At 40.4% G+C, this 15858-nt stretch overlaps 2 protein-coding genes across 5 annotated transcripts in view; one reads left to right on the top strand and one right to left on the bottom strand.

The window, feature by feature from the left end:
- Positions 1-3731, bottom strand: part of SYTL3 (synaptotagmin like 3) — a 37169-nt gene extending 33438 nt beyond the window's left edge. For 2 of the 4 annotated variants that reach the window (XM_039358216.1, XM_039358217.1), the window contains exon 1: positions 3435-3731. The gene's annotated coding sequence lies outside the window, so the exon portion shown is untranslated. The remainder of the gene's footprint in view (positions 1-3434) is intronic. The other 2 variants (XM_039358218.1, XM_039358219.1) reach the window with 1 other exon arrangement.
- Positions 3732-7012: 3281 nt separating this feature from the next.
- Positions 7013-13865, top strand: DYNLT1 (dynein light chain Tctex-type 1). Its single transcript, XM_039358287.1, has 5 exons — positions 7013-7171; positions 8166-8207; positions 12287-12410; positions 12624-12701; positions 13083-13865. The coding sequence occupies exons 1-5, from the start codon at positions 7145-7147 to the stop codon at positions 13151-13153; spliced, it is 342 nt and encodes a 113-aa protein (XP_039214221.1). The 5' UTR covers positions 7013-7144; the 3' UTR covers positions 13154-13865.
- Positions 13866-15858: the final 1993 nt, after the last annotated feature.

Here is a 15858-nt window from a genome sequence, read left to right as displayed (position 1 = left end):
TGTCCTTCTTAAGTTTGAGGCCCGTTTTCCTGAACCTTAACAGGACAGCCCTTAACCTTTCACCTAAGTTGTGTGTAGAGTCTCCTGCAATTAAGACGTCATCAAAATAGGGGCAAACCCCTGGTATACCCCGTAGTGTGTTTTCCATTACGCTTTGGAAAATCCCAGGAGCGACATTTACTCCAAATTGTAGCCTCTTCACCTTGAAAGCCCCTCTGTGGGTCACAATGGTCTGAGCTATAGCAGCATCATCATCAACAGGCAGCTGTTGATATGCCTGAGCTAGGTCAAGCTTTGCAAAAACACGCCCCCCCTTGAGGGAGGCCAGAATATGACTGACCACAGGAACAGGATAGGCATGTTGCTGCAATGCCTTATTCAGAGTGCATTTGTAATCAGCACAGATGCGAATGTCCCCATTTGCCTTGAGAGGCGTGACAATGGGGGTCTCCCAGGGACTGGAGTCAACAGGTTCTAGAATTCCTTGTTGGATCAGTTTGTCCAACTCAGTGTCAATTTTACTCTTTAAAGCAAAAGGGACCCTTCTTGCCTTAATTCTAATGGGAGTGACAGTGGGGTCTAGCTTTAATGACACAGGGGGTCCTTTGAATGTGCCCAGCTGGGGGCTGAAAACATCTGCAAATTCCTTACAGACTTCCTGTAGGTCGAGTGTTTGCAGACTATTGAGCCCTGTGACGTGTATTCCCAAGGCCTCAAACCAATCGAGTCCTATGAGACTCGTTCGTTCACCCCCTACTACTAATAGGTCTAGTGGACCCTCAAAATCCTTATACTGTACATTAAGGGTGGCCTCCTTCTTAACACACACTCTGGAGTTTTGAAAGTGTTAACACAATGTCGGAAGGCCTCAACTTGGCTTGAATTCCACTGCCGGAACAAATCTTCCTAAATGTATGCATAGAAATGATCGAAAGTGTAGACCCCGTGTCCAGTTCCATAGTCAATGGAACCCCTTGTAGCTTCACCTTAAGTGACAGCTTTTTCTTAATGGGCTTGTGTGTGCCTGTCCTATAGATGCTTCTTCGCGAAGCGCAAAACCCCACTCTATTCTGGCTGGGAACCCTGGTACCTTTCAGACGCAATTCTTCCTGAGGTTGTACCTTCTGACGGCCCAGGCACACAGCTGCAATGTGTCCTTGTTTTCCGCACGCCCTGCAGAAAGCGGAGTGGAACTTGCAGTCGGTTCTCTTGTGGCGACCTCCACAACCGATGCACTTGGGGAAAGCTGAAGAGCTTCCTTTTTGTTTCCCTTCCTTTGAAGAGTGGAGACGGTCCACTTCCTCGTCAGGATCCTCCTCAGAGTTCCTTTGGACTTCTTCCTGGTGCACGGACGCAGCATCTGGACTGCTTCTGATCGGCCGCATGTTCTTGATGGTGCCGCCCGCTGCTTCTTCTGCGGTGACCTCTCTCAAGGCATCTTGGAATGACAAGTCCTCCTTGGCAACAAGTCTCTGTTGTAACTCTCTATGCCTTAGTCCGCATACAAATCTGTCCCTCAGTCGTTCTTCGAGGTCCTTGAACTCGCAGCGGCGATGTACTCCTTGGCCGATTCTCCGGGTCGTTGATCCCTCTGCTCGAAGGTGTGGCGCCATGCGATGACGGACATCTTAGGCTAGAAGTGCTCCTTCAGTAGCTTTTTTAGATCTGCGTAGCTGACAGACTCTAGAGGAACAGGTGCTGCAAGGTTCTCAGCGATTTCGAATGCGTCTTGACCGCAAACGCACAGCAGGGTGGCAGCCTTTAAACTATCTTCCCTTACTTGATTTACCTTGAGATAGTTCTCCACCCTGGCTACGTAGGACTCCCACCTCTCTGGATGTGAGACGTCGAATTCCGAAAGCCTTCCAATTTTTGCCATTTTGTAGAAGGAAGGGTCTATCAGCCAGCCTACCCCCGAATGCACGCTGGATTGGTGGGTAGCTGCCGAGTCAACGCCGTTCCTGCCGCTCAGGACTCACTCGTGTAAGCTTACACCCTTTCGTTGATGTAAGGCAATCCCACCTTCGTCGCCAGTGTTGCGTCCCTCACGAAATGGCAAGACACGAGAAGCAGTTGTAGTTCTCAGGAACTTCTTTATTCTTAGTTCAGCTTACAGGTTAGAAGACGCCGGCCACACCCAAAACTCCCAGCCTCTTTTATAGGCCATTCCCGAGTCAATCTGCAACTTTTGGCGCGCCAGCACTTGCGCATGCGCACAAGTACTGGCGACAGCCTGCCTGGTCCCGGGCAGCTTGCACTTGCCCGGGACCATTTGCAATGCCCCAAGCCTGCTTGCACAGGCTCAGGACATAACAGTCTCTATCTAATTTACCTTTTATTTCTCTGCACAACTAGCACAGGGGTCTCCAAACTTGGCAACGTTAAGCCTTATGGACTTCAACTCCAGAATTCCTCAGCCAACATGGGTGGCTGAGGAATTCTGGGACTTGAATTCCATGAAGCTTAACATTGCCAGGTTTGGAGACCCTTGAACTAGCATACTGTGACTTCAGCTTTTACTCAGTCTTTCTCTTGCATTGGGGTGCTCCCTAAAAAATAGATAACGGTGGGCGGCACTGCCAAGCTGTTAGCCCAAAGAAGGAGGTATGTTCAGGGGGTGAAGGTCCATTGAGATTCTGGGAAAAGAGGTTTAAGAACTCCAAACTTCTACCCTGCAGGCTCAAGTTGTTTGGTTATGTAGCCCCTGGTCCTGGCAAGAAAATGGCCTGCCTTATCCCCATCTTCTGCAGAGGAATCTGAAGACATGGCTTCCATCAGAGATACCCTGATGAACTGATTCCTGATTCACATCTAAGTATCCAACACCATATGATACCACACCAGTTCCCTAGATGAAGTGCATTTTCCAAAGGCTTGATATCAATATACTGTAAATGCATTGTTCCATCATACTAAATTTAAAAAAACATGAAATAATGCAATGGCAAACAGAAAATATATTTCCTTCGAGGGATTTTGTCTTCTGAATTTACTAATAGCTCTCCTAATATTATTAACAATATTTATCTTGGATTTTGAATGTTAAATCATTAGATCTGAGATTGATGGCATGGTGGTTAAGCTCTAGACTAGAAACCAGGAGACTGTGAATTCTAGTCTGCCTTATCCTCAAATCCAACTGGGTGACTTCAGATCAGTCACTTGTCCAGAATAGTATAAGGTCTCCTGCTTGGTCCCTTCCGAATCTATTATTTCTATGTTCTATGTGCTTTCACTCAGCCCTAAGAAAGAAGCAAATGCAAACCACTTCTGAAAAAGCTTGCCAAGAAAACTGCAGGCAGTCACCAGGAGCCAAAGCTGACTCAAAAGAGCTAAAAAAAAAACCCAAAACAAATCCTTACTCTTAGAAAATAAAAACAGATCAGACAAAATTCCATGAGACTACTTTTTCCCATTAATAAATAGTGACTTACCTGTTCCTTCCAAGCCAAAAAAGAGAGGCTGGCTTTATTGAATAAGAGCTTGTTACCACCCTCTCATATGATTCTGTCTTGCTGACCCAGAGTTAACATGGAGTTTTCTCTGTGTGCTTTACCTGGCTGTCGTTCGGCCATCTGCACTGGAAGTCACCGTTAGTAATACAATTTGCTCTCAAAGAGAGCCTCAACAGGTTTTGGAAGAAGCTTTTCGCTCTGAGAAAAAACAGCTGTTCTCATTAAAATGGATCTGAAGCGTCTAGTCATTGAACAGGAAGAGTAATAGCAGTTAAATGTGATACTGACAGTGTTTCCTCCTTCTTCCTCTCTAATATTAGATGTATGCAATACTGCAAACCTCAGTTTCCGCAAAGCTTCAGAATAAGAAACATACAATTATAGTCAATATGCCATTTACAAGAAAAGATTGGGGGGAGGTTCTTGAGAACTTAGGCAATTAGGCAGTATTGTTAATGTGGAGGTGAAATTGCTTTATTTTGCTGTGAATGTGCATAATAGCATACTTTTAATAGACAGAAGGATTTTCTCTTTGTTATAGGACCAAAAGCAAATTCATCACTCATCAAGAACGAGCAGCATCTTAGCTGGAGTCTCTAGATCTTCAGTGTCTATAATCACCTATATGTCTGTTTAAGAACCCTGTCCATATTTAAAGAGAATACCGTGGAATAAATGAGCTTTTGCAGCATTTCTCTTATTAGCTCAATGATCCATCTTTCTCACAGTGGCCAATTCACACTGAATCTAGAGATTAAAGGAACTACCATGACTGTAGGTCCATTTTGCTGATATGAAGAATCACAGCTTTCCCAGAAAATAAACTTCTTGGTTCTTCGCTCTCATATTTCCAGTTATATATTTTTCATCTTTGCTGGTGAAAGTGATTCATACAGCAAAAAAACATTCCATATATTCTTGGCAACAATATGGAGGAAGGTTGTCATTGCTTTCTGGGTTATTTTTTTCAACTTCCCAGTCTAGATTATAACTTTAGGATTTCCTGGTTTACATTATTCTTCATCCTAATTATCAATCAGGCTTGGATTTTATCATCTCTTTGGGATCAGCTTTTTGGATCCAGTCAAAATCTACTTATGAATTCTAGGAATTCTGTAGGCAATATCCCTGCATTGTGTGTTCTTTGAAGGAGATAGTGCCAGAACCAGATAAGGGCTAAACAAGCCCCTTCAGAAAAGATTTTATTGTAATATATTTCAGAATAAGATTTTTTCTGTAAAACAGTGAGTTCTGTTATACTCTTCATCCACTTCTATTTGTTTACCATATGATAATCTATCCATATACTATGGTGCTGTACAATGGAATGGAATGGAATGGAACGGAACGGAACGGAACAGAACAGAATAGAATAGAATACTGTATTTGGCCAAGTGTGATTAAAACACAAGGAATTTGTCTCCAGTGCATAAGTTCTCAGTGTAAATGTAAAACAGTAGAGTAATACTAATCATAATAAATGATACCAGTAAGAGGGGCTAGTAGAGGAGATGATGATGATGATGATGATGATGATGATGATGATAATAATAATAATACAGATGCACAACATGGGTGAATAGACAGTACTGTGAGGATTAGGTGTTCAGCAGAGTGATGGCACAAGGGAAAACTGTCCCTATTTCTAGTTGTTTGGGCATGAGGAGTTGAAACAGTTTATGGCCAGGATATAAGGGATCTGTAATTATTTTCTCAGCCCTCCTTCTAACCCATTCATTAGGCTGAGCAAAACCCTTCAAGCACACACCCACAATGTTGTTCAGTTCTGTTTCTGACTCCTCTTTCTGAGCTTGTCTTTTCTTAAAAGATTTATTTTGTTCTGCCTGTTTGCCTTCCTTCAACTGAGCTGTCTTGAAATGGAGCAAGGAGCAAAGAATGGTGCTGCATACACCTTCACACTGGAAACTTTTTAAAATCTGTTGTGCTCTTCAGTCTGCTGAGTTTGAGTAATTTTATAACACTAAATAGCAGACAAAGCTGTCTAGAAATGGAGCAAGGAGCAAAGAATGGTGTTGCATACACTGGCCATAAGTGTCTAAATGGAAAGCAAACGGATAAGATGGTAGGAATGAAGAAGAGGAGCACCTAATCTGATGTTTCTAAAAACTAGATTAAATTCAACAATCACAAAATTAAAAGTACAGAATAGAATAACAGAATAACAGAATTGGAATGTACCATGGAGGTCTTCTAGTCCAATTCCCTGCTCAAGCAGGAGATCCTATGCCATTTCCGACAAGTGATTATCCAATCTCTTCTTAACAACCTCCAGTGATGGAGCCTCCACAACTTTTGAAGGCAAGTCATTCCACTGATTAATTGTTCTGTAGTATAGCAGCTCTTCCCAACCTACTGCTCCACAGTTGTGGACATTTTGTGTGTGTTTGTGCTACCGGCAACTACTTGGACAAGTCCCTGAAATTTTCTTGGCCAGATTTTGCAGAGATGGCATGCCCTTGCCTCCTCCCTAGAGCTGAAAGAGAGTGACTAGCCCAAGGTCACCCAGCTGCTTCATGCCAAATGTCTTACTACCATAGAACTCAGGATCTCTCAATTTCTAGCCTGATGCATTAGCCACTACATCAATCTGGCTCTTCTCAGTCGCGATCTATAATGTTTTTAACACCTGTAACAGTACACCCCATTATCATTGACTATGGGAGTTGTAAGTCAATATATGCCTGGAGGGCACAAAACTGGCATAACTGGCTAGATTTGGAACAGACACAGCTTTCAAAAAGCAATTACACTGATAATTCCATAAATGGGCTGATTGTTTTTGACACCACTAAAGGAACAATATTATTACATATACCAAATACGTGGCAACTTTTTATTTGTACATTATCTAAGGATAAATATAGAACCTTGGCCTAGAATCAACTTCTAGTGACTATGTGGATAAAGTATTGTTTTCTTGTTTTCTTCCTAGATGGTATGCATATGAGAGACTTTTATCTCTTCATCTCTTCCACAGCCCTGGGATCTCCTGATGGCTTTTTCACTTAGGTATCAGCCTGTCCTGATTCTATATACCTTTTTCAAGATCGTTTCAGATGGCAGATGCTGCTATCTTTTGAGCGTTAGACCTGAGGAGTGCGCCAAAACGCAGCGGTGAAAATCATGCTCCCCGTCTTTAAGTCTGGTCACTTTTTGTCCATGACTGTTTTGGATTTGCTTCGTCCCTTCTCGCCGATGGTTGCACATCAGTGTTTTTCAAACTTGGCAAATTTAAGATGGGTGGGGTTCCACCTCCCAAAGCGTTTAAAGTCCACCCACCTTTAAGATGCCAAAGTTTGAGGAAACCCTACTGTGCACCCGGCCACCCTCCCACCTTGGGAAGACAAGGCTTGAATGTGAAATAGGAAGCGTTAATCACCTCCAACTATCTAGCGGTCGCGAGCAAAGCCTGCAAAATCCCACGTGAGACAATACGTCACAATTAGAAAGGGGAAGTGGTAACAGAGGCTGCTTGCACCCGCGCGCAACCCGCGAGCAGAAAACTTAGCCCCGCCACCCCCTCCGGGCATGTCCGTCTGCGTCGCAGATGATTGGCTGAACGTGTCAACCGCAGTGCGCAACCGCAGAAGGAGGAGGAGGAGGGAGCTTGTCGCGTAGCGGCAACTAACGCGCGGGGGTTGGAGCCGAGCTGACTCAGAAGGAGGACGATGGATGAGCTCCAATCTGCCGAGGAGGTAACGCGTCTGCCGGAGCAAAGGGGCTGTCACGTCCCGGGACGTAGCTTGGTCGCAGGCCTCGCTGTAACAGACCTTTGGAGAAACAGAGGTTCCGGGTGGCCTCTCCGGTCGAGACACGCCCCTTCCCCATTGTTGCTCCTCTTCCCCACCTTCCCACCACGCCTGTGCTTTCCTCGCCTTCTTCCAAAAGACGGCGGAGAAAGAGCCCCGTTCACTTGCGCCCCAGCGGGCTTCTAGCCCCGTTCACTTGCGCCCCAGTGGGCTTCCCTGGCTGCGCTGCTCTTTCCCAGATTACGCGGAGGCGATGGGTTAGATATAGAATCAATCCTTATGCGCGGCCGCCAAAGGAGAGCTCTGCTTTGGGCTTCTGCTAGAATTCAGAGGTTTTTTTTTAAATAAAAATAGTCCTCCCTCCCTCCCAATGAGTTAAGCCATATGCACGCGGGGGAACCCGTTGGGTTGCAGCCCTGGTTCCTGCAGAAAATGATTATTACTTGAATGAGAAAACAGCCCTTTTTCTGTGAACAATGTCTGCACTGTTTATTATTTATTTTTAAATTTATTTACAGGGCTTAGATGGCTGCCTATCTCATGAAATGATTCTAGGCAGCCTAGAACAACCCATAAAAACATGACTGAAAATGAGAGGTTTTTTTCCCCCTCACCCCCCATGGCAGAGCCAATATCCTCTCAGCTCAACCCTCATCCTAGCTGAACGATTGGGAGAAGAACGGGGGTCTTTACAGGCCTCTGGAGGACTGTTGTTCTGTTGGCTATTGTCGTATCTGTCATTTATATGCTTAAGAAAACATGGAGCATCTTTCTTCTTTGTGAGAGGCTAAGAAAGTGATACAGCCTATTAAGTCAAAGTAAGCTGTAAGTTACTCAGATATGTGATCCTATTTAAATTGAATGAGTGAAGTATTTATTTAAGTGAGGCTTTTCAGTTTTGCATAATGTAATTTTAAACATTTCTGCTTTATTTTAAAAGACTGCATTTGTTGTGGACGAAGTAAGCAACATTATAAAAGAGGTAAATTTATTTGTCCTTATACATGAATACGATCTTGCATCATTATTACATTTCCTTTTATTCCTCAACCGAATTGTTTTTAAGAAAGTGGTTCTGCCAGTTAACTGGCTTTATTAATAGTTTATATTTTTATAGTACCAAACAACTGTGTCTCCATTCAAAAGAAGAATTTATCACTTCTACAACATGAGGAATAACTCCTTCTCCAGGTTTTAAATATAAGCCCACTTATTAATGGGAATAATAACCTGCATAATCATAGGGCTATTTCTTAGTAAAGTGTATGAGTGTATATGTGCACACATAGCAGAATAACAGAGTTGGAGGGATCTTGGAGATCTTCTAATTCAACCTCCTGCTCAGGCAGGAAACCCTACCATTTCAGATAAATAGTTGTCCAATCTCTTAAAAACTTCCAGTGTTGGAGCATTCACAACTCCTGGAGGCAAGTTGTTCCACTGATTAATTGTTCTAACCGTCAGGAAATTTCTCCTTAGTTCTAGGTTGCTTCTCTCCTTGATCGGTTTCCATCCATTGCTTCTTGTCCTGCCTTCAAGTGCTTTGGAGAATAGTCTGACTCCCTCTCTTTTGTGGCAACCCTTGAGATATTGGAACTCTGCTTCATTAAACTAGACATACCCATTTCCAGCAGCCATTCCTTATATGCTTTAGCCTCCAGTCCCCTAATCTTTGTTCTCTGTACTCTTTCTAGAGTCCCAATATCTTTTTTCCATCGTGGTGACCAAATTTGGATGCAGTATTCCAAGTATGGTTTTACCAAGACATTATAAAGTGGTATTAATACTTCACATGATCTTGATTCTATCCCTCTGTTGGCTTTTTTGGCAGCTGCAGCATACTGCTATCTCATATTTAAGTGATTGTCCACTAGGGCTCCAAGATATCTCTCACAGTTGTCATAAACATGACAAAAATAGTGAGTTTGCCTTGCTAGTAGTTTGGCTTATACATTTTGAAGAAGCAACTTCCAGATGCTCTCTAAAGGCTGCTTTGCATTCTGGCCAAATCATAATGAGGATATGGGTTGTCATTACCAGGGCATCTTGTTCTAGGTAGGACTGAAACCTGCACACTATCTGGAATTGGATAGACCCTGATTATGGTTTCCATTGCTTTTAAAGCAGGAATTATAAGCCTGGAGGAACCCACCACCACCAGTCACAGATAACCTCCTTTAGAAGAAACATGATCCTGACCAAAGTTCATTCATTGAATGCATTTGTTCAGCCAACTCTGAATCCATCCATAATGGTAGCAAAGTCCAGGTTATATTTTACCATATTCTATAGAATCTCCTGAATTGTGGTACAATTTTTGCTATTTCATTTGAGACATTTCAAAGAAATTATAACTTGTCTCCATAGTAGTCCTAACTGTAAAATCACTTTCAAGTAATGCTGTGGGGTTCTTAAATAAAAAAATATTTCACAACAATATTTCATATATATGTGGAAAATGTGTAAATGGAGATGGACTGCTGTTTTAACTGCATCAACCCCCCCCCCCTTTTGGGGAGCACCTTTATCTTCAGGAGTGGGTTTTCAGAGTTTAAAAGGTACTGCATACAATGAGATAGGAACTCTGGAAATCCCTTGAGTATACATACCTTCTAGTAACATTTTAGGTGGACTCTAAAGCTCTATATTTCCTTCTCCTTTCTGTGGAGGAGATGACCAGACAGCAACAGCCCAAAATAAGTGGAAAAGGGAAAATCTTCTAAATGTCAGGAAAATGTTCCATTTCTGAACAGCTTTTCTGACTTATTTTTGATGCTTGCGTAATGTTGTTTAACATAAAATTACTTTAGGGACAAATACATATATACAGTAGGTTTTCTGAATCCCAGCCAATGTTTATCTTTTATTGTCCTAAGAGAACTGCATTCATAACAATACTACTATTGCTTGAAATGGTTAAGCATATCCAGCTCAGAGCTTTGTCTCATGTAATTAGATTTGGCCTCTAACTTAATTTGTAACCTATTGAATCTAGATAAATAGTGGTGGGAATGAATTGGTTTCCATGCTTGTGGCTCACTCAGGCAGAGTAGGCTGTTTTGCCCTATTTAATTCCAACTTCAGAAACAAATTGTTAGCAACTTCTAACTATAGAATCTTTTCTTCATATGTGTTTCCTGCAAATTACATCATGATTCAGCTTTCTCAGATAATGACAAATCTTTTTTTTTTTTTTGAGGAGCTTTGATTCCATTTATATTCTGTGTCATAATTTGTAATCCATACTTAGGCACAAAGTTTGACAAACTCTTTAGCTGTGGCTTCCAGTTCCACAGCTGGTTCTTCAGTGTCTTCAAGTTATTGCTGCCCATGTAAACCCTTTTCCTCCATATCCATTAAGTCTTATTCCAGTTTCATATTTTGTAATAAAATCCTTAGCCTTTTGGACAGAGTTTAGTCTAAATCTTTATTGATGGAAAGTAAAAATTATATCTTCCAGTTTATGCCATCTATTAATATAGAGTCTATGTAGTTCATTATTTTAGCGCAGATTATAGTTTGGTTAATAGTTGTCAAGGTACCAGTGTCTTATTTGCTAATCCCTTGTTGTAGCAACTGCCTTAACAATTCAGAGAAAGTTGAGAACATGCCTTGTTATGCTAAGCATTACAATACAGAAAGCACATCCTTTTTAAAGTTAAGTTATAGTTGATAATTTACTAAATCTATGAAAATAATCTCCGAGACACAGTCAATTCCCAGGCTTATCAAATGTAAATGTTCCTCAGTAATAGTTTATTAATTTTAAAAATCCTTCAGGGGGAAAAATACCCCTACCAACTAAGGCTTAATAATATGCAGTGAATGACTGTCAAAGACTCTACACACTAAATATATAGACATAATCTCTATGTAAGCATGCCCTGATAAGACCCATTTTATTTTAAGAGGGGATTAATTGTGGCTGATCTGCATTGAGACTAGAATAGAAAGGTTTAATTTCATTGGAAGAGAATAAGAATAATCCCATTTGGGTTGATGCAATAGGTTATGCTTTTTTTTCCTCTCCCCCTGCTAAGGACAAATAGATTTTTTTAAAAAATGTATTAATCTTGTTTGTTGCAAAACAAAGAATTACCACAACACAAGTTAAAGCGGAAGAGATAGCAAGCATGATAGAAGGGATGGAAAGGAAGCAAGGGTTGTCCCTCTTCAACAATAGAGTGGGGGGGGGCATCGGGATCTTAGGAGAATCTCATTCCAGGGACAGGCACTGCTACAGACGGCATGATTCCAATGCTGGCTGTGGAATTCTGGGAGTTGAAGTCCACATGCCTTAAAATTGTCAAGGTTGAGAAACACTGCAAGTCTATGCCATATACTGTACTGTAATAACCAGACAAATGGAATTGTTACTAGTGGGAGCCAGTTTAGGGGAGGTAGTGCCAGATGGTGGAATGGGATATAACTCGTTGCATACTAAAACAAAAATCTCTTGCATAAGCTTCCTAATTGAATGTGGGGAAATTCCACATCAGGCGTTTCAGACAATGGAAGGGTTAAAGGAAAGTTGTTTAACTTGTCTTTCCAAATAGGAAGCAAAGAGCAACTGAACCCCAGGAAGTTCTGGGGACCAAACTGAGGAATCAATTGAGAGGTGAAACCCCTCTCAGGCCATCTTTAGAAAAAAAGAAGAGCCACTATTTTTGGTTTTGTACAGCATTGTTTATGCCCAAATAAGTATGATGGGTATGCAATGATTATATGAATCCAGGTAACCCACTACTTTTGCCTGCTTCTTTCAGTTACATTGCAATTATTTTTGTTCTTGAAGTTTTAATGGCAGTACTGTTAAGATATTATCAATCTATGGGTTTCCCCCCCCCCAATGCCATGGATATGGAGAGTTCATCCTCACAATAAAAGTTCAAGGTTGTATGTCTTATCAATATTTGGGTGGGTAGGGATATTACTCATCTCTTTTTGTCAAAAATGAATTAATTGGGAGAAATGTTTGCATACCATTTCTAATTTCTGAGGCTGATGTGTGAATTTTAAAATAGAACTATGGGAATTTAGTGATCTATATTTAATCTGTAGGCCGTAGAAGGAACAATAGGTGGCAATGCATATCTGCACAGCAAAGTGAACCAATGGACTACAACTGTTGTGGAGCAGATTTTAAGTCAGTTGACAAAGCTGGGGAAACCATTCAAATATGTTGGTAAGTTAATGCAGTCTTATCATGTACTTTTCAGAAATGCTTCCAAATAAAATTAAAGCTTGAAATTTTAAGGGTGGGGAGATTCTAATAGTAAATAGTCTGAACATTTGTGGTCATGCTACAAGTACTCTATATCCTTTGCAAAATCAGATATGATTGTGATGCATAGACAAATGCTTTTTTTTCTAACAGTATTTTGTCTATAATTTATAGTGACCTGTGTGATTATGCAAAAAAATGGTGCTGGACTTCACACTGCAAACTCTTGCTTCTGGGACAATGCCGCTGATGGTATAAAACTCTTTCAAAATTGGTGTTGCTGAACTTTTTTACAGAAAATTTGTCTAACTCTGGAAGCTCTTTCTTTTGGGTCAAATAATTTGCATTGCATTTACAAACTTGTTTCCAGTGCATTCACCTGATCATGGCTCATGGCTATGATGACTTACTCTCCCTTACTGTTCAAAATAGGCAATATAGTAAACTGTAAATGGGTGTGCTTCCAAACAGTTTAAATAGCAGTAGAGTTTGTCTACAAGTACTACTTAAACTTATGAAGAGTTTTGCCATAGACATAAATGCCTGGATTAAGTATGGATGCACTAATCTATGTCTTGTGTTTATGTGGCTCTCCTAACTGGTTGATTTTTTTTTATTATTTTTTTTTGGTAGGAGCCTGCACTGTAAGATGGGAGAACAAGACTATGTACTGTATTGTCAGTGCCTTCGGACTTGCAATATAATTTGCCTTGAAATTCTTCAGACCTTGTTGTTGCTTTAAGTCCAGTAAAACTGTGAATTCGGTGAATAACTAAGAATTCCCCATTCTTTCTGAGGAAAAACAGAGAAATTTCAGTACTGTTATATAAGCATGATTCCTTCTTCACATCCAAACTCTGTCTTAACACTTTAAGGACTTTCTCAAGGTGCTAATACCTGAAATTTGCTGCAGTTCTATAGCTTTACTCCGCCTGTGTGGGTAAGAATGATTTTCACTCTAGATTTGTTTGTTATTAAATTATTGAAGCTCTGAATATGCGTATGTTCGTTCCTAAAACTTAAAAAAAATAGAAATGCGGAAAATATCATGAGCACAGCAGTGGCTGACCTTTGCTGGTTTTGGAAGTAAGCAAATTGGGGCCAGATTAGTATTTGGGGTCCCCCATGGAAGTCCCATTTTTTTAAAAAAAAAAATGCTACCGATGTGTACATATGATCACCAGGAACTGAGTTTGATTTGGTAATTTTATCCTAACTTTTAATAGTCCAGTATTTAACATGCTGAAGTTCTGAAAGAGTATCATTATTCCTTAATCTCATTAGCTTCCTGGGTATTTTGTTTTGGCTGGCATTCCCCTGTAAAGCATGAAAAAAATGAAAGAAAGACTAATTGACATTGATACAGAAGTTCAGTATAAAATTTTATTATGAATAAATTGAATTTCATGATCTTTATTTTGCACTATTTCTAGTATTTACTAAAAAAAAATCCTTTACATTACATTATGCCGTGGGAAAATTCTGTTTCATATTCCAAACCTCATAATTGCAAGCAGCAGATTCCCTGAAGCCCGGAGATTACACATTACAATAAACCATGCATATTCCTTCTTCAAGCAAAATTAAATTTACAAATGTACTCATTAACAGCCATTTTGAAAAATCGCTAGCCACATTTTGATATAAAATTTTCTATATTTGCTTTGTTACATCTGTTTTAAAAAATTGACATCTGTTGAATAGTACTGAAAGGATTTTTCCATATATATATTGGCACAAGTGGAGCATAAGACAACAAATACAACAAAAGAGCCACAGAGCTAATGTGCAATGATTGCACAATTTCAGGTATTTTTTTCTCAAATTTTGTATCAGATGTGAACCTAAAGCTTGATAGCATGTATTTTTAAATAAACATGCACAAAATCAGAATTAAAATCACCATTAAAATAATTGATTTTTTTCAACATACCTATTAACTTTTCCAATTCCCAGGCTTACGCTGCTCTTGGTGGTACTGAAAAAGCCTGTTTTATCCTTTTCAAATATTTCCATGAAAACATGTTTTTCGATGGACCTCACTAATTACAAAAGTTAAATCTGATTGGCTTTATGGCAGTGTAATATGACATTATCTCCCTGTCCTATACAATCTGTTTTCTGGTTTAATCAGGTTATTCTATTGGATCCAATCCTTTACTAAAAGAGCAGCTGCTTTCACTAAAGGAAACATGGCATTGTCAGAGGACATTTTAATTTTTAAATTCAGGCTTGGGAGGGTGTAAAATGCTACTGCTAACATCAGAATTATTGGAATCCACCTAAAAACTGAGTACACTGAAGGGATAGTCTCATGTTCCCATAATGCTGAGCAGCCATCTTACAATGAGAACTACCCTAACCCCCCAAAGAACATGAGAGCTGTAAGTGAGGGTAGTATTTAAAACCCTCTCCTTTTACTAATATCTCTCTAGCTCAGTGGTTCTCAACCTTTTTAATGCCGCGACCCCCAACTGGTCGTAAGTCGAGGATTACTCAACCGGTCGTAAGTCGAGGACTATTCAACTGGTGCAGCACCTTTTGCAGAATGGGACTTTTGGTGGGCTCAGCAGGGCAGAGACAGCCTGGACAATTCCTATTGGCTTTTGAAAGCCAATAGAATTAGACTCTATTCAAGAGAATCTATTCTATTGGCTTTCAAAAGCCAATAGAATAAAAGGGAGTAGCACAGCTAAGGAAAAGGGGGAAAAAATGGCGGACTACGTTGTTTGGCGACCCCTGTGAAATGGTCATTCGACCCCAAATGGGGTCCCGACCCACAGGTTGAGAACCACTGCTCTAGCTTCTTACTGGGAAAATATATTGGTATCCAAATGAATCTCCTTAATTGAAGGAGTTCTCTCCCATTATTCCCTTAACTAAAAGGGTGAAATAGATCCCGTCTCATTACACCATTATATACTGCACATGCAAAAGTATTCTGTGATTAATAATACGCCTGAAAAATAGTCTCAATTTCCAATAAGGAGTGAGATTCAAAAAAGAGCAGCAGCCCTCATCTTTGTTGGATTTTCAAAGTTAGATGTCATTCTGTATGTTCTGGAAGTTTCCTTCTGAGCTTTCCAAAACTTAAAAAATACCACATTACATATGAAAAAAGGCAATAATACACTTGTTCCTTGCAAAAGGTTTTAAAGTGATCCCTATTGGACTTGCCTCTTTTCAAAGATACAGACAAAAAAAAGAGAGGGGAAGAGATGCCTAATTCATCCCATGCAAATTACTAAATTATTTAAAGAAACAAATCCAGACAAATTCATCAGAAAACTTTTAACTCATAAAGAATACAAGTTTACAGTTTATAAAATTATGTAAAAATAAATGGTGTACAGGTAGTCCTTGATTTCTGACCCCAATTGGGACCAGCCAGTCTGTCACTAAAGGGGTG

The sequence above is a fragment of the Crotalus tigris genome, unplaced genomic scaffold (genome assembly GCF_016545835.1).
Source record: "Crotalus tigris isolate CLP2741 ecotype Arizona unplaced genomic scaffold, ASM1654583v1 scf7180000019007.31208882:3723066, whole genome shotgun sequence".
Taxonomy (NCBI): Eukaryota; Metazoa; Chordata; class Lepidosauria; order Squamata; family Viperidae; genus Crotalus; species Crotalus tigris.
This window is presented reverse-complemented; position numbering and strand designations above follow the sequence as displayed.